The 20,125-nt window shown below is 43.2% G+C and overlaps 1 protein-coding gene across 1 annotated transcript in view; it reads left to right on the forward strand.

Annotated features, from left to right (window-relative positions):
• LOC126355925 (uncharacterized) overlaps positions 1-20,125 on the forward strand; it is a 199,060-nt gene that overhangs the window by 163,064 nt on the left and 15,871 nt on the right. The window contains exons 8-9 of the mRNA XM_050006486.1: positions 15,385-15,580; positions 19,164-19,376. Coding sequence (XP_049862443.1) covers positions 15,385-15,580; positions 19,164-19,376 — 409 coding nt within the window. The remainder of the gene's footprint in view (positions 1-15,384; positions 15,581-19,163; positions 19,377-20,125) is intronic.

A 20,125-nucleotide genomic window follows, 5' to 3' on the forward strand; every position in this document is an offset into this window, starting at 1 on the left:
GACCTTAGCGGTCAGACTGTAGCGCCTAGAACCGCTCGGCCACCACGGCCGGCTCTTCAGTCGTAGGCAACTGTTGTTCACCAGTGTAGTAGTGCATTGTCTCTGTTTACTAATGGACCGATACACCTGGAGTGAGTACACTGATATGGTTGGTACGTACTACGTAGCGCACCACAACGGACGAGCTGCACAGCGGGTTTATCAACAACAATATCCTAATCGCCATATCCCCCACCATACGACCTTTTCTGCTGTGTACCAACGTCTGCGTGAGACCGGGTCATTTAGCAGATTACCTGGACAGGGACACCGTCGCACGGTAAGAACGCTGCAATTTGAGGAAGCTGTGTAGCAGCATGTGGAGCGGAATCCTTCAATCAGCACTCGTGCAACTGCACGTAACATGGGGACAAATCAAACGAATGTCAGAACAGTCCTTCGAGAGCAATTGTTAAGTCCATTTCACTTACAGCGTGTGCACAACCTGGAACCAGTTCATTATCCACCCAGAGCAAAGTTTTCTCAGTGGTACCTGGAACAGTTTGAAATGCATCCTACATTTCCATCCTATGTGTTGTTTACCGATGAAGCAAGGTTCGGGCGTGATGGAGTCTTCAACATGCACAATTCGCCTGTTTCGAGTGAGGATAACAGACATGCCACAGTTACTATCGCTCATCAAGTGCGGTTCTTCGTTAATATGTGAATCGGTGTTGTTGGGGACTGTTTAACTGGGCCGTATCTGCTACCTACGCCATTAAATGGCAGGCACTATTACAATTTTCTTGCCAGAGCATTGCCAGTATTTCTGGCAGACGTCCCGCTCTCCACAAAACGACGCATGTGGTTCCAAAAAGAAGGGGCGCCGCCACATTTCAGTCTTCGTGTGAGTCGATTCCTGGACTGACCGTTCCCAGAAACGTCGACTGGCAGAGGTGGTCCTGTACCATGGCCTGCTCGATCCCCAGATATGTCCCCTCTGGGCATTTTTTGTGTGGGGAGAGATGCGCAACCTTGTTTACGCAACTCCTGTTGTATCAGAAGAGGATCTGGTTGCCCGGATAGTAGCAGCAGCAGGAACAATTCACGATATTCCTGACTGAATTGAATTGTGTTAATGTGTTGTCTCTTGGTCATAAAAAATGGAAAAGTGTTTGTTGGTCTAATTAATTTGCCGCCAGAGAACTCTTCCTCTACTGGTTTAACTTATTCTCATAGGAAAAGAAGACATTAGGGAAAAATATTTGTTTTGATGTCCCCTAGAACCTCCCAGAGTTTGTCGGTTTAAATACTTTTCACCCTGTAGAATTTGAGTCATGTCGTAAGAATACGTTACCGACTCAAGTAACGTGATGAGTAGCGACAGCAGGCGAGATATCACATAGACGTCTCCCACAAATTAAAACAACAAATAAACGACTGTGAACTATGTTACAGCAAAGGAATTCAAGACTCAAGACTTCCAAAACGGAACGCAACTTCAAAAACGTTAAAAACATATGTTTTGACAGTGCACAAAGAAACTATCTGATTGTGAAACTGTTGCGTTCATTTGTTGCAAACTATGTGACAGACTATTACGTTTTCATCGTTTCCTTGGGAGTGATCACATTCATCTTCAAACCAACACCTGTAACGAGCAAGGTGGCATATTTCACTCACATCTTCTTCTTCTTCTCATTTATCGTCGCCTTCTCCCACGTCACGTAGGGTCGGCGTTGCTCTTCTGGATCCTTCTATCCATTGCCTCTTCCTTCTCCCATCCTTTCTCCCTTAGGTCCCCGGATATCTTATCCTTCCACCTCATCTTCGGTCTTCCTCTCCTTCTCGCTCCTTCAATCTTTATATCTTCAACTCTATTTCCGATATACTCCTCCCCGTTTCTCTGTAAGTGTCCGTACCACCTTCGTCTGCTTTCTTGTATCTTTGTCCCCATGGGTCCCACTTTCACAGCTCCTCTAACAAATTCATTTCTAATCCTGCCCTTCCTTGTTACCCCACACATCCACCTCATTTCCGCCACTTCCACCTTCCTTCCCTGGGTTACTGTCATTGGCCATGTCTCTGCCCCGTATATCGTAGCAGTCCTTACCACCGACTTGAACACTTTCAACCCAATGCTCACCTTCTTGTCACACAACACTCCACTCATTTTCCTCTAGTTGTTCCAACCGCAATCTATTCGGTGTTGTATCTCGCTTTCCAGTCCTCCGTCCCTCTGTATGTAAGACTTCAGGTATTTAAATTTGCAGACCGATTTCAGCGCATCATCCTGGATCTTGCAAGACCTCATCTGCACAGCCTTCAGTGCTAAATATTCTGACTTTGTCCTGCTAATTTTCGTCGCTCTTTCGTCTAGTGCCTTCCTCCAATCCTCCAGTTTTTCCTCAAGTCTGTCGATGCTCTGCTCACAAAGACCCACATCATCCGCAAACATCATATTCCACGGCGATTCCTTCTTCACATCTTTCACCAGCACATCCATAATCAAGTCAAAGAGGTAGGGACTAAGCGCAGACCCTTGATGTAACCATACTTTTACATTACTTACATGTCACTCACCTACCAGTCTATAAATTAGGTTCTTCGATTAGAGATTCCTATCATATGACACACGTAATGTCACTGATGTCGTATATGACACACGAGACGCGTTTTCCGGTGGAGGATTGGCTGACTTGTCGCCTTGTCATCAAACGCTTACAGTGAACATTCGAAAGCCACTTCGTTTCGACTGCTAATAGAGTAGCTGTGCAGAATCAACTGTTATTATAGGTCCCTAGCTTACACCTCGCTGTTGCAAACGGACGTTACACCACGACACAGACACAAATTTGAATACAGTGAACAGCGGAAAAAAAAGTTGGTACGAGGGAGGTTTCAACATGGCAGGCCAGTGTGACAGTCCAACTGCGTAACCACTTCTGTTCTCGACAGCTCTGTATTGTATAGTACACCTTCTTCCTGTTTCCACACTCGATCTGTGTTCAGTTTCTGACGGGCTGTCCATTGGCCCCTCTCACCACTAAACATGACGGGAGTGCGATGGGCAGCTTCCCTCCTAATTAGGTGGTGATTCGTTTTTCTCTCGTCTTATGGTGATACCCCCCCCCCCCCCCTCCTTCATTCGAGTCGACGGTACAGAACTGTGGGCGAATACCTGCCCAGCCATTCCTGTTGTTTCTTTAATCACTTCAGAAGAATGAGATCACTGTCCCTTCGACAGTTCCGTGGTCAATTCTTGCCTGTTGACTTGTTCAAGTTAACCAGCACCCCATGTCTAATGAAGCTGTCGCTTTACAGAACATGTTAAAAAAAATGTATTCCATATTTTGAGAGGTGACAGTATGCATCAAAACAAGACCAAATGTTCAGTAAACATGGACTCTAAAATGCATACCTTGAAAGCTACGAGCACTTGTTCACCTTCGTTGTTGTTTAATACACCTCTTCTTCCTCAAGCTCTTTACTATTACGAATGACCTACAGAATGCAGTAAACAAACGAGGGCAAATTTCGCTGTTGCTGTTCATGGATACAACATGCAGTAAACACCTGTTAGCGCTGTTTTTGTAAATCTTACTTACAGTTCTGGATAAGTGCATCACATACATTAGTTCTGATGGAACTAGTCTGTGTTCTGATAAGTTTATGAAATTCTTTTGCATTACGGTTTTCTTACCAGCATGATATAACCGCACAGGGAATGACAGAGACCTTGGAGCGATTGCTCATAAGTGCAGGTGGTATGCAATAGGAAGCAGGTTACGTCAGAACCTCTGCTGTTTGACGGTAACAGATTAATGTGTTCTCATCTCTTATTTATTTGTTTACTGCATTCTGTAAGTTGTTCGTAATAACAAAGAGTTTGCAGTAGAAGAGAGATAATTCAGAGTAGCGACGCCGAACAAGTGCTCAGAGCTCGTAAAGTATGCATTTCACAATTCATATTTGCTGTTCCTGTTTTTCTTGTTTTGATCCATACTACAGTCTCCCAAATCATAGAATACTTTTTCAACACCCTTAATACTATGGACTGACGAATAAATATCGCTACATATTTTTACTCAGTAATGTTTAATATCCCAGATCTTTTTCTAAAACAAATAATTGATGAAATGTGTACATATTAACAAAATAGATATACTGATCTCATGCATGTCATCTTGTTTATATTCACAATTCACTAAATGTTCTGTCAGTTTTGCGCTGGACACACGTTATTCAGACGTATTCCTTCACTTCAGCAGTATCATCACTGTGTCTAATCCTTTTCTAATAGATACTGAAGACTACCGTTTCTTTACATATACAAACACAAGTAAAACGTAAATGTAAAAATAAATAGTGCAAAAGTATAGTTTGAAAAGAAGAAAGAAATATTATTCTTCCACACAGGGCGAAATCGACTCCACAGCCATAAATAATACTGGTGCTTTGCCTCAAGAGGTAATAACATTTAACTTCCTGTCATTTATGAGTTTGGAGGAAACAGCACTTGCTATTATAGGCGTTAAAGTGGTTCATGCACTAACTATATTTACGCGAACTTTACTGCACACCGACAAAAAATTCCAAAAATTGAATAAAAGTAATAGTGGCGCATATCATGAAATATCCCTGATATATATAAGGGAAGCCCCCCCCCCCCCATGAACCATGGACCTTGCCGTTGGTGGGGAGGCTTGCGTGCCTCAGCGATACAGATAGCCGTACCGTAGGTGCAACCACAACGGAGGGGTATCTGTTGAGAGGCCAGACAAACATGTGGTTCCTGAAGAGGGGCAGCAGCCTTTTCAGTAGTTGCAGGGGCAACAGTCTGGATGATTGGCTGATCTGTCCTTGCAACATTAACCAAAACGGCCTTGCTGTGCTGGTACTGCGAACGGCTGAAAGCAAGGGGAAACTACAGCCGTAATTTTTCCCGAGGACATGCAGCTTTACTGTATGATTAAATGATGATGGCGTCCTCTTGGCTAAAATATTCCGGAGGTAAAATAGCCCCCATTCGGATCTCCGGGCGGCGACTACTCAGGAGGACGTCGTTATCGGGAGAAAGAAAACTGGCGTTCTACGGATCGGAGCGTGGAATGTCAGATCCCTTAATCGGGCAGGTAGGTTGGAAAATTTAAAAAGGGAAATGGATAGGTTAAAGTTAGATATAGTGGGAATTAGTGAAGTTCGGTGGCAGGAGGAACAAGACTTTTGGTCAGGTGAATACAGGGTTATAAATACAAAATCAAATAGGGGTAATGCAGGAGTAGGTTTAATAATGAATAAAAAAACAGGAGTGCGGGTAAGCTACTACAAACAGCATAGTGAACGCATTATTGTGGCCAAGATAGATACGAAGCCCATGCCTACTACAGTTGTACAAGTTTATATGCTAACTAGCTCTGCAGATGATGAAGAAATTGATGAAATGTATGATGAGATAAAGGAAATTATTCAGGTAGTGAAGGGAGACGAAAATTTAATAGTCATGGGTGACTGGAATTCATCAGTAGGAAAAGGGAGAGAAGGAAACATAGTAGGTGATTATGGACTGGGGCTAAGAAATGAAAGAGGAAGCCGTCTGGTAGAATTTTGCACAGAGCATGACTTAATCACAGCTAACACTTGGTTCAAGAATCATAAAAGAACGTTGTATACATGGAAGAATCCCGGAGATACTAAAAGGTAACAGATAGATTATATAATGGTAAGACAGAGATTTAGGAATCAGGTTTCAAATTGTAGGACATTTCCAGGGGCAGATGTGGACTCTGGCCACAATCTATTGGTTATGACCTGTAGGTTAAAACCGAAGAAACTGCAAAAAGGTGGGAATTTAAGGACATCGGATCTGGATAAGCTGAAAGAACCAGAGATTGTACAGATTTTCAAGGAGAGCATAAGGGAACAATTGGCAGGAATGAGGGAAAGAAACACAGTAGAAGGAGAATGGGTAGCTCTGAGGGATGAAGTAGTGAAGGCAGCGGAGGATAAAGTAGGTAAAAAGACGAGGGTTGCTAGAAATCCTTGGGTAACAGAAGAAATATTGAATTTAATTGATGAAAGGAGAAAATATAAAAATGCAGTAAATGAAGCAGGCAAAAATTAATACAAACTTATCAAAAATGAGATCGACAGGAAGTGCAAAATGGCTAAGCAGGGATGGCTAGAGGACAAATATAAGGATGTAGAAGCTTACCTCACTAGGGGTAAGATAGATACTGCCTACAGGAAAATTAAACAGACCTTTGGAGAGAAGAGAACCGCGTGTATGAATATCAAAAGCTCAGATGGCAGCCCAGTTCTAAGCAAAGAAGGGAAGGCAGAAAGGTGGAAGGAGTATATAGAAGGTTTATACAAGGGCGATGTACTTGAGGACAATATTATGGAAATGGAAGAGGATGTAGATGAGGACGAAATGGGAGATAAGATACTGCGTGAAGAGTTTGATAGAGCACTGAAAGACCTGAGTCGAAACAAGGCCACCGGAGTAGACAACATTCCATTAGAACTACTGACGGCCTTGGGAGAGCCAGTCATGACAAAACTCTACCAGCTGGTGAGCAAGATGTATGAGACAGGCGAAATACCCTCAGACTTCAAGAAGAATGTAATAATTCCAATTCCAAAGAAATCAGGTGCTAACAGATGTGAAAATTACCGAACTATCAGTTTAATAAGCCACAGCTGCAAAATACTAACGCGAATTCTTTACAGACGAATGGAAAAACTGGTAGATGCGGATCTCGGGGAGGATCAGTTTGGATTCTGTAGAAATGTTGGAACACGTGAGGCAATACTGACCTTATGACTTATCTTAGAAGAAAGATTAAGAAAAGGCAAACCTACGTGTCTAGCATTTGTAGACTTAGAGAAAGCTTTTGACAATGTTGACTGGAATACTCTCTTTCAAATTCTGAAGGTTGCAGGGGTAAAATACAGGGAGCGAAAGGCTATTTACAATTTGTACAGAAACCAGATGGCAGTTATTAGAGTCGAGGGGCATGAAAGGGAGCAGTGGTTGGGAAAAGAGTGAGACAGGGTTGTAACCTCTCCCCGATGTTATTCAATCTGTATATTGAGCAAGCAGCAAAGGAAACAAAAGGAAGATTCGGAGTAGGTATTAAAATCCATGGAGAGGAAATGAAAACTTTGAGGTTCGCCGATGACATTGTAATTCTGTCAGAGACGGCAAAGGTCTTGGAAGAGCAGTTGAACGGAGGATATAAGATGAACATCAACAAAAGCAAAACGTGGATAATGGAATGTAGTCAAATTAAATCGGGTGATGCTGAGGGAATTAGACTAGGAAACGAGACACTTAAAGTAGTAAAGGAGTTTTGCTATTTAGGACGTAAAATAACTGATGATGGTCGAAGTAGAGAGGATATAAAATGTAGACTGGCAATGGCAAGGAAAGCGTTTTTGAAGAAGAGAAATTTGTTAACATCGAATATAGATTTATGTATCAGGAAGTCGTTTCTGAAAGTATTTGTTTGGAGTGTAGCCATGTATGGAAGTGAAACATGGACGATAACTAGTTTGGACAAGAAGAGAATAGAAGCTTTCGAAGTGTGGTGCTACAGAAGAATGCTGAAGATAAGGTGGATAGATCACGTAACTAATGAGGAGGTGTTGAATAAGATTGGGGAGAAGAGAAGTTTGTGGCACAACTTGACTAGAAGAAGGGATCGGTTAGTAGGACATGTTTTGAGGCATCAAGGGATCACCAATTTAGTATTGGAGAGCAGCGTGGAGGGTAAAAATCGTAGAGGGAGACCAAGAGATGAATACACTAAGCAGATACAGATGGATGTAGGTTGCAGAAGGTACTGGGAGATGAAGAGGCTTGCACAGGATAGAGTAGCATGGAGAGCTGCATCAAACCAGTCTCAGGACTGAAGACAACAACAAACATATAAGGGAAGCCACAACGCACATAACATTATGAATCTTTTACGGCACTGATTTGCTACGGGTGGACGCAAGGTGACTGCATTTACATATAAGCGTGTAAGTGCTACCTAAGCCTTTCACCGGTTGTTCTGTACAACTAATTATACAAGACAGTGAAAACTGAAATTGGCTCGTAAAGTTGAACTGGATTTTTAGTTATCGACTAACTGAAAATGAAGAACAGCGTGGATATATTTTTGTGCAAGACGAAGTAACTCACACATCTCACGTGTAACCGTATTAGATCATGAGGTGTTCGATTAGTAGAGGACAGTTAGGAAAAACTAATAATTCAAAATCACCTCATCTTTCTCTCTCTCTCTCTCTCTCTCTCTCTCTCTCTCTGTGTGTGTGTGTGTGTGTGTGGCGCGCTCGCGCACGTCACATGTATTCGAGTAATGTCAAGACGCGTGAAGGGGTACAGCAGAACATGGAAAATGCTATTGCTGCCATCCTTGAGAGACAGCTGCTTCGCGTACCGTATGTTCATCATCTAGGGTGACTTATTTTGTGTCAAACGTAAAAAATTTTCCTGGTCTTTTCTATTTCACTCATCAGAGTAAGCTGTCTTTGATTGTGACCAAGTTATTAAATGAAGCAGAATAGTCAACCTAACATTTTTCTCCCTCTTCATCTGTAATAATAATTACATTCCTTACCTACTTAAGGTAATTGGGCCTCATTCACGATCCAATCAGCATCGTAAATGAGATGAAAGCAGTGGGTAACAAATAAACAGCATGTTATGACGGGAATAAATAAATGGAATCGATCGTCAGAGAAACGAAAACGTATGTAAGTAATTTCCTATTTTCTGATGAATAGAATCAAAAACCTCGGTATGCCTGAATAAAAAACTCATTCCAGTCTAATTAGTTGTTTTTGTAGACTACTTCCCACTATTGTTTATAAAAATTAAGTTTTTGACGGTATTTATATCCTTCTCCTGTTTAGCGTAAAAGAATCGCATATTGTGAAACGAATACAAATGTTCCTTATTTTAGTGCATCTTGACAAGCAATTGTACAGGTAAAATTTGTATTAAACCATGGTGCCGCCGTGGCACGCAACGATTCACATCTACTCACAGAGCTTTCCACCTGCTTTTAGAATTTCGTGGAACACGAATCCGGCTTAAATATCAGCGTTCAGCTGCTGGTTATCTACAGCTCGAATCGGGCGTGCATTATCATATTTCGCGTCTCGCTGTTTTGGGCGGAGTCGCAGTGTGTGTGCAGAACGGGGTCGTACACTTTTACGACGGTGACGTGAGAGATCGGCGGCGAGGCTGTGCGACCGCCGCGCGAGCACGGGCTAGACCACGTCACGTCCTCGGTCACACGAGTGCAGAGCTCGTGGGCTGGTCCCGGCTGGTCACGTTCTTGGCGTGGGAGAGCCTCTTCACACGCACACGTGTCTCGGTATCTAGCCGACACTGTCAACGCGACAAACAGGTAGGCAGGCCGACAAATGATCGTGGTTCGTGGAACACGTGAGGCGATACTGACCTTACGACTTATCTTAGAAGAAAGATTAAGGAAAGGCAAACCTACGTTTCTACCGTTTGTAGACTTAGAGAAAGCTTTTGACAATGTTGGCTGCAACACTCTCTTTCAAATTCTAAAGGTGGCAGGGGTAAAATACAGGGAGCGAAAGGCTATTTATAATTTGTACAGAAACCAGATGGTAGTTATAAGAGTCGAGAAGCATGAAAGGGAAGCAGCGGTTGGGAAGGGAGTGAGACAGGGTTGTAGCCTATCCCCGATGTTATTAAATCTGTATATTGAGCAAGCAGTAAAGCAAACAAAAGAAAAATTCGGAGTAGGTATTAAAATCCATGGAGAAGTAATAACAACTTTGAGGTTCGCCGATGACATTGTCATTCTGTCAGAGACCGCAAAAGTCTTGGAGGAACAGTTAAACGCAATGGACAGTGTCTTGAAAGGAGGGTATAATAAGAAAGATTAAGAAAAGGCAAACCTACGTTTCTAGCATTTGTAGACTTAGAGAAAGCTTTTGACAATGTTGACTGGAATACTCTCTTTCAAATTCTGAAGGTGGCAGGGGTAAAATACAGGGAGCGAAAGGCTATTTATAATTTGTACAGAAACCAGATGGCAGTTATAAGAGTCGAGGGGCATGAAAGGGAAGCAGTGGTTGGGAAAGGAGTGAGACAGGGCTGTAACCTCTCCCCGATGTTATTCAATCTGTATATTGAGCAAGCAGTAAAGGAAACAAAAGAAAGATTCGGAGTAGGTATTAAAATCCATGGAGAGGAAATAAAAACTTTGAGGTTCGCCGATGACGTAATTCTGTCAAAGACGGCAAAGGACGTGGAAGAGCAGTTGAACGGAGGATATAAGATGAACATCAACAAAAGCAAAACGAGGATAATGGAATGTAGTCGAATTAGGTCGGGTGATGCTGAGGGAATTAGATTAGGAAATGAGACACTTAAAGTAGTAAAGGAGTTTTGCTATCTGGGAAGCAAAATAACCGATGATGGTCGAAGTAGAGAAGATATAAAATGTAGACTGGCAATGGCAAGGAAAGCGTTTCTGAAGAAGAGAAATTTGTTGACATCGAGTGTAGATTTAAGAGTCAGGAAGTCGTTTCTGAAAGTATTTGTATGGAGTGTAGCTATGTATGGAAGTGAAACATGGACGATAAATAGTATGGACAAGAAGAGAATAGAAGCTTTCGAAATGTGGTGCTACAGAAGAATGCTGAAGATTTGGTGGGTAGATCACATAACTAGTGATGAAGTATTGAATAGAACTGGGGAGAAGAGGAGCTTGTGGCACAACTTGACTAGAAGAAGGGATCGGTTGGTAGGACATGTTCTGATGCATCAAGGGATCACAAATTTAGCATTGGAGGGTAAAAATCGTAGAGGAGACCAAGAGATGAATACACTAAGCAGACTCAGAAGGATGTAGCTTGCAGTAAGTACTGGAAGATGAAGAAGCTTGCAAAGGATACGGTAGCACGGAGAGCTGCATCAAACCAGTCTCCAGACTGAAGACCACAACAATAAACAACAACATGGAATCTCCATAGCTTAACCACGCACTTCCCAAATTGTAGATTACACGCACTTCACCTCGCTTCCGGCTTGCGACTGGCCTTCACCACCCAGTAGCTCACCAGCTCATAAAATTTCCTAACCTGACCTCCTCCAAAATGGAGGAACTGTTACATGACGATCTGTTTAGCTTTAGGAAAGGTGATGACACCAGAGAAGCACTTCTGACGGTGGACTTGATAAAAGAAGGAAGATTTGTGAAATATATTGTAAATTATGAAAAAATAGGAGTGAGCTACTGGGAAATGTGTGTAGTATACAATATGTACAAGGGGACAATAAGAGTGGAAGACCAAGAACGAATGGCTCAGATTGAAATAGTGTACGACAGGTATGCACTCTTCCACCCCTATTGTTCAATCTATAAGTCGAGGAAGCAGTGACGGAGGATCAAGAGTGGAATTAAAATCCAGGGTGAAAGAATATCAACGATAAAATTTGCTGATGAGACTGGTACCTTCAGTAAAAGTGAAGAATTACAGGACGTCTTGAATGGAAGGAAAAGTCTAGTGAGTACAGAATATGGACTGAAAGTAAACCGAAGAAAGACGAAAGTAACGATGAGCACCATACATCAGAGCAACAATAAACTGAAGGTCAAAATTTGAGACCACGAAGTTAAAGAATCCTGCTACCTTGGAAACAAAATAACACACGACAGACGAAACAACGACATAAAATGCAGATCGGTACAGGCAAAGAGGGCGTGCCTGGCCACAACACGTCTACTAGTAATCAACACGGGCCTCAACTTGAGGGAGAAATTTCTGAGAATGCACGTTTGGAACTCAGCGCTGTCTGGCAATGAATCCGGACTGGGAAACGCGGGGAAATAAGAGAGTAGGAGACTTTGAGATGTGGTGATACAGAAGGATGTAAAAAAATACGTGTACAGACGTGGAATGACGTTCTCCGCAGAATCGGTGAAGAAAGGAACATACGGAAAACAGTCGTATGACACATTCCCGTCCTATTAATTGTACCTCTCTCAATGCCAAATGAAGGCTGCAAGCCATCCTTTTCTTCCTATCAACAAATCGTACCTACCTTTAAAAACCCACATTTTATGCGTCAAGTCTTTCCCGCAAATAAATTCCATATCTTTTTCCAAATGAAATCTAATCTGATTTGACAACTCCATAAAAATTTCATAGAGGAACTCTCTTTCTCATTCCAGCAGAAAGAACTCGTCTCTGTTGAAATATATTTATATGTCCCCATTTTTTTAAAATCAAAAAATGTTACGGCTGCTCCCAGCCGTCTCCCAGCAGAGAGCGCGTGAATAACAAAACGAATGTTCTTTTTCGTTGAGTTTAACGCTGCTTGGGTAGGTTCACAAAATTCAGTCGCCAAAGCATCGGATTGGTATGTTATACCATCATGTTACTATATTGTCAGGTTGTGAGGGATGACAAACCGTGTCACGCATTCTATTTCACTCGCGTAAAGTATCGTGTTCTGGAGGGTACAGCTGTTGACATGTTGTGCAGTAGTGAATTGGTGAATGATCTTCTGGGTGGTGGCTCGTATTGGTATTGTTGCAGAGTCAGTTGCTCGTAACCCTCGTTGATATACACGTTGTTGGTCACGGCAGATGAACCTCTCGACGGTGATTATGCTCGGCTGGAAGTAACGGCACTGAGCCACTGACGCGACTTGGCATTACTGATCCTGATGATCCAGTCACGATCAGACGCCTGATACCTCGTGCCTTGCCCGTTCAGTGTACCAGTTATGTCTACGAGAACCAGCTCAGGAGTAAAGAATGACGCACAACACTGTCATTTCCATCAGAAACAGCATCGGCAAAAATATGAAACCTCATCATCAGCACCTGTACATTATAAAACCAACAACTGTGATCTACACTGACGTATCAAGCCGCGTGTCACTGTATACGTGTTTGTTGTTCAATTGTCTTTTGTTATTTCTGAAACACTGAAATATCTCGACAACAAATTTTATGTCTAAGGCTGAAGAATGGGAACATCCGTTGGCAGCTCATGCCTATAGGGAAATAAAATTACAATAAAGGAAGAGAAGAAGGGACACAGACAGAGGAAACAAAATCAAAGGACACCCTTGCAACGAAATACCAAAACAGACAAATCAAAAAATTTCAAAATCAGAAAGAATGACATAATGGTCTTGTCGATTGACACACCTCTGCCAGCGCAGTCGTTGCTTTTCAAAATACAGTGAGCGACTACCTGGTTTAATGCGAACCCAAGACTGAACAGATACGAAAAGCACGAATCATCCAAAAAAATTAATCCAAATACACGCGTTTTGGCTGGAAATTCCTATATATATTAATTTAAAACAAGGCTACATGTCACACTTGAAAATCCATTGCATTAGTAGCGCACAGCTCGCCTGAAACAATAGGCTGAAACTGCTCGACCTTTCGCTTCAAGGCAAATGGCTCGTTAAACGTATATATAAGTGGCCTCGGGCATATTGGTGGGTTGGCTGCCAAGCTGGGTAAGTCACAAAAATTGAAAAAAAATGGGCTGACACCACTCATCATTACCAGACAGGCAGATCTTTGTACCCGACAAGTGGCGTGGTCGCCGTTCAGTAGTTCGCTCACACAGAACGAAACCTATGAGCACCTTGTTTATATACCTTAGCTATATTTTTAATGCTTTTATATACGTCACTTGCTGGTATCACAATAGCTCGACGTGTACGTAGGTGTCATTCAGTTACTGCAAACTGTCAATCTGTGTTTAAATAATCACATACAGTATGTACAGTTTTGGACATGTGGCATTATACTCCTGTGAAGAAGACATTGACATCTGCTAAACAAATGCTAATTAAGTTTCTGTAATATGGATGAAGGGTATCAGACGGATGCCATATTCCTTGACTTCCGGAAACCGTTTGACTCGGTGCCCCATTGCAGAATCCTAAATAAGGTACGAGCATATGGAATTGGTTCCCAAGTATGTGAATGGCTCGAAGACTTCTTAAGTAATAGAACCCAGTACGTTGACCTGGATGGTGAGTGTTCATCGGAGGTGAGGGTATCATCTGGAGTGCCCGAGGGAAGTGTGGTAGGTCCGCTGTTGTTTTCTATCTACATAAATGATCTATTGGATAGGGTGGATAGCAATGTGCGGCTGTTTGCTGATGATGCTGTGCTGTACGGGAAGGTGTCGTCGTTAAGTGACTGTAGGAGGATACAAGGTGACTTGGACAGGACTTGTGATTGGTGTAAAGAATGGCAGCTAACTCTAAATATAGATAAATGTAAATTAATGCAGATGAATAGGAAAAAGAATACCGTAATGTTTGAATACTACATTGGTAGTGTAGCACTTGACACACTCACGTCGATTAAATATTTGGGCGTAACATTGCAGAGCGATATGAAGTGGGACAAGCATGTAATGGCAGTAGTGGGGAAGGCGGATAGTCGTCTTCGGTTCTTTGGTAGAATTTTGGGAAGATGTTCATTTCTAAAGGAGATTGCTTATAAAACACTAATACGACCTATTCTTGAGTACTGCTCGAGCGTTTGGGACCCCTATCAGGTCGGATTGAGGGAGGACATAGAAGAAATTCAGAGGCGGTCTGCTAGATTTGTTACTGGCAGGTTTGATCATCACGCGAGTGGTACGGAAATGCTTCAACAACTCGGGTGGGAGTCTCTAGAGGAAAGGAGGCGTCCTTTTCGTGAATCGCTACTGCGGAAATTTAGAGAACCAGCATTTGAGGCTGACTGAAGTACAATTTTACTGCCGCCAACTTATATTTCGCGGAAAGAACACAAAGATAAGATAAGAGAGATTAGGGCTCGTACAGAGGCATATAGGCGGTCATTTTTCCCTCGTTCTGTTTGGGAGTGGAACAGGGAGAGAAGATGCTAGTTGTGCTACGAGGTACCCTCTGCCACGCACCGTATGGTGGATTGCGGAGTATGTATGTGGATGTAGAATATACTTATTATAATTTGCACAAATGTATGGCCAAGATCTAAAGATTTATAATATATCTAATTTTGTAGGGTTCTGAAGACGCCAAATTAATTTGTCGAAACCAGTAAAGCGAAATAAAAATGTGTTAGCAACTGACGATTGAATTTTGTTCTGAAATTATATGGAAACATGATTCGTGCCCAGCATAGTGTATTGTAAACGAAAACATTTGATCTGATTATAGCAGAATATTCGGGCATCGTTTTCTTATAAGTTTTTGAATCGCCACACGGGGAGTCACTGCACGTGTAATGCGGCTGCTCTGGGTCTCTGAGAGGACTGTTTGGTTGCTCACCCTGTCTCTGGGCGAACCTCCTGGGAGGTAGAGAGTGGGTGCGCTGACTCGCCGGGCGGCTGCCGCAGGTGCTGAACCCGCTGGACGCGATCTGCAACACGGACCGCCAGGACGCGGTGTGCATCAACCAGCTGCGCAACGCGCGCCACGTGGACCGCGGCATCCTGCAGGAGCGGCCCGACGTCAAGATCTTCCTGCCCTTCCGATTCCTCTTCTACAGGCCCGAGGAGCTCTTCGTGCCGCACGTCTACAACAGATACCTCGGTACGTAACACTTCACCAAGTACTTCTTTCATTTCCTCAGCTCAACCGTTTGTAGTTTATCGTAATTACCAAACGTACACATCAGCGCTTGTGTACATACCGTAGGAAAGGACCACCACAGAAAGGTAGTGTTTCTACAAAAACTTCTGCTCTCCGCCTCTCAAGCAGGAGAGGTAACGTATCTCAACTTCATTATCGTTACCGCTTAGTACCTCCAATACTCTTTCAAGTAGTCTTCACAAAACACCGCAACGGTTTCGATATTCGAGGCTGTCAGCAACTACTAATACACGCTCAGTAGCCATCGTATAAAATGTATATCTGCTTGCGATGTACAATATGACGGTGGATCGAGTGTATACCTAATGGAATTTTTCTAATTGGATAAGGCTATCTTTCCCGAAGAAGTGGTACCGATAACTTGGGGGATAGTGTACAACAGATCTTTCTGATAGAAAAGTCTACTAGAAATAAAAAAGTAATTAAACCGAACAGGGCTACAATTTGGAAAAATGAAAGTTATTTTGTACATTCACTCACAAACAACACCGGACAGAAAAGGGCCACCACTGATCATGAATCCAAAAGTTACGCTAATGAACGAAAAGAAAATAATTTCGGTCGCCGGCCCTCTAGGGCGATTTACATCCAAAATCCTGTACAAGATGACGGGAAAGAAAAACATTTAATATTAAACACTGACGTGGCAACTGAAGGTTGTCCCGTTTTTGACACTAATTTTAAGTGGGTATGTAAGATAAAGAAAACTGAGAAGTCACTTTTAAGTTAAGTTTGTCCTTAAGTTTTGAAAAAGGCAATTGAGTAATGATTTGAAAATATTCACTTAAACTGTATGTTATTATTGTGCTGCTGTGTTAGCCGTTAATACTTTCTACCAATGCACAGTATTGCTTCACTGCTATGCGTGCGACGAAACTCGGAGCCGACGACGAAACTGTGTTGCTGGAACTGCTGCTGTTGTTGAAGACGGTAGCATCTTGTGGAGCCACGGCTAATTACAATTAATGCAGCCTTTTCCGCCCGTCCACTGTCTTTCCTCCTGCTACCAGTCATCTGGCCGGCGTGCGTACATGATGGCGCCGCGCCGAAATGGTACTCTCTACTGCGAGGGCGTTAACACCACTCACCGCGCACCACAAGCGCTGGAACACGTCTCCCGCTCTCTCCGCGCGCTCTGCGCCACAACCCCCTACCCAAAGATTTTACAACGCACAACCACTGTTATTATCGTTGCTAGTCGATGCAAATAACAATTCCATTGGCTTTTTCCCAGCGCTTATAAGTTTCACACTGATACAGATATAAATACAATGAAATTTCAACAGACTTGTACCTAAATTTACACATACAGTGAAGCAATGTCCTTCCTTATTAAAAGAAAGCATTGAAATTACAAATATTTACACACAATTCGAAAAAGATGTATATCGGTAGCAGGTGCCATGCATCCTGCATTTTCGGTGTTACATCACGATGTGCGTTTGACCGGTAAGGCAGTGTGTATCTGATGCAGTTTAGTTCCAGTAAAGGAGGTCGCGGCAAAGCGTGAAATAAAACACACGCATTAGAATTCCGTGTAAATTTATTGCGCACGAGTACAAACGGACCAAAAATGAATCAAAATCAACTACTGTCCTTCAAAATGACAACTAGAGGATCCAGACAACGTTGCCAACGATGAGAAAGGCGTTGAATGTCATTGGCGTTAATTAGTACCACCTGTCGCCGAAATGCCGTAAGGAAATCCGCCATGTCTGCAGAGCTCCTCTCATACAATGCTTTCTTCAGATGCGAATGAGATCAAAGTCGTGTGGATTGAGGTCCGATGTGTGGGGTGGATGGGAGAGGATTTACAAGCCCAATGGTGCACACAATTCTTGACGGCGACTGCTGTGTGGGCTGTAGCTTTATCATGCAGACTGGATTGTCCAGCAGTGCTCTTCGTTTTCGCCGTCACCCACAGCTGCTAGGAGTTCCGTATGACGCTGATTAGAGTTCTTGCCAATGAGAAAGGCAATCTTGACGTTTGCTCACTGTTCGGCTCTATATACATCTATCTTGTAAGGCGGCCAATGTTTCAGGCGCTGGAACCGAGCCATTCCCGTATGCGATAGCAATCTGTCGGTTGATTTCGGTACCGCTTTCCGCGGCCTTTCGAGTGTATTTACTGCGATTACAGCGATGCCACTTGTTCGCACGATGTACCATACTTACCTTGGGTAAAGATGCTCGTACGAACAAAAAGACATATACACAGAGAAATCACGATATAAAGAGCTTGAACAGTGATTTACGTTTATTTTACTGTATCTACATAGGAACAATACGTGTAACTAAAGAATCTTGACTAACTATATACAAAATAGAACATAAACAAGAATTCAACAGAGATCAAGTGTCGCAAACCTGGAGATATGTGTTTGTGCAACCACGTTTCACAAATATCTGTTAAAAGCTCGTAAAAAGTAACAAAAAGTATATCTGAGTGCAGCTAGGGTGTCGATTTAATTATCATAGCATTCTAGAGAAGCTGCACGGTCATCAGTGGTATTTGTTCTTTCGGAAATCGATATTGCCTTCATATATAGTTTAAATATGGCTACCCGGCCATTGACCTTCTTGTGCGAACGCACACGCTATGCCCCAACTCGTACGGGACTTGGTAGATTAATCTGCCACGAGTAATGAGAGTATGGTGGGCAAACGTATATTAGGCACAGTACGAATGTAGTGGTGTGGACGTGTTGGGAATGTGAGTCGCACGGGGAGCCTGCAAGGGAGAAGTCCCTGCAGCCGTATTATCCTCTGTGCCGTCGATGGCTCAGATGGATAGTGCATCTGCCATGTAAGCCGGGGATCCCCCGTTCGAGTCCCGGTCGGGGCAGACATTTTCAACATGTCCCCAATCATGTATATCAACGCCTGTTTGCAGTTAGGGTGTCGATTTAATTATCGTTTCATATTTGAGTGTCTTTGTGACACAATAAAACGGAAGCATTTTCTGAAACAGGCATCCCCAATTCCACAAGGATTTACAGTACGCGTGCTGTGCTTCGAAGAAACTCCTGGAAACAGAAAGTAGTTTACGTGTCCTGCTTTATTCTGACAGTACCACAGAGGGTTATCCTTGAAAGTTACCCGAAATAAATGGAATGAACAAGTTCCTGGTCGCCTGAAATTTTCGAAATCAGGGAGAGCATTCCAATTACTGGTTGGATCGAAGCGTAGTACTGATCTTTAAAGCCGACTGTAAGGCGCCAACCGCTGCACATTCTTCCTCCGCCAATTTACCTATCTGTAACTTGAAATCGGAGCATGGGAGACTGACGTTCATTACATTGGAACCAATGGCCTCCTTCCCCAGTTGGTCTACCTTTTCATTGTAAACAAATCCTACATGAGCTGGGACCCAGAGACAATAGATTCTCATAAGTCTTCACTCATTTTGCAATGATTCTAGTACAGTTTGTAATTCACGGATGTTCATTTTACTGCCCCGCTTCGGATTTTCCATAGACTGCAGTAAGCTGCGAGAGAGGCTGACAGTCGATTTCTTCCGCAGTGGCACCCAACGGCGACCACGTGATCAGCCTGGTGGACGAGATCTCGTTCCAGTTCCCGCCGTCGCCGCCGCTGTCGCAGATCGACGACATCCCGCCCGAGCAGTTCTGCAACGGCGACAACAGGCCGGCTGACTGCGGCGCCAACTGCATGTGCACGCACAAGGTGGACGTGCCGCTCAACGCCATCGTCGAGGTGGTACTCGTCGACGAAGGTGAGTGGCGGCGAGCGGTGACGCGCGCCCGTCCCCAACGGCGCGCAGAGGGGCTCACGTCGGCAGACGAGCAGCCGGTGTCTCTTCACTCAAATCAGAAAAGGGAGCGGGGACATCACCTAGCCTATGACACCCCTCACAATTCATATCCATTACTGTTGTTAAGTCTTGTTGTTGTTGTTGTGGCCTTCAGCAACAACAAGACTTAGCAACAGTAAGGGATATGAATTGTGAGGACTGTCGTAGCTAAGTCTTGAGTACCTTTATTGAACATGCGATACACACGTTATTAGTTCAGTGATCGAGAAGCATGACCTTACTCTTAAGAACTCGCAGTCGGCTTCATTTGACAATTGCTATAGACTGGCAATACAATAAATATAGGTTTTTTGTGCTGATATTGTAGTCAGTTGATTGACATGTCGCTCAAACGTTTACTCCGTTTTCCGTCGAGAGCAACGTAAACCTCACGTATCGCTTCTCTCGATGGCGCAAATTTCTGTTAAGTCGTGGAATGTGGTGTAAAACATCAAGGCGGCCCGCTATTCACATAGCGCAAGAACAGCACAAACCCCATGTTCAATGCGTTTTGTCGTATCTGTAAGAGAATTATTAAATTTGCCTCATACAGGTCTGCTATTCTGGTAGGTACTTCCTGCTTCGTCTTTGCAATGTGCAGATGGATGCAGTGCAAACTCCTATTGCACATTGCGCTTTTCATGCTTTTGTGTCTCATCACAGTTTTTTAG

This window comes from Schistocerca gregaria, chromosome 3 (genome assembly GCF_023897955.1).
Source record: "Schistocerca gregaria isolate iqSchGreg1 chromosome 3, iqSchGreg1.2, whole genome shotgun sequence".
NCBI classification, from domain to species: Eukaryota; Metazoa; Arthropoda; class Insecta; order Orthoptera; family Acrididae; genus Schistocerca; species Schistocerca gregaria.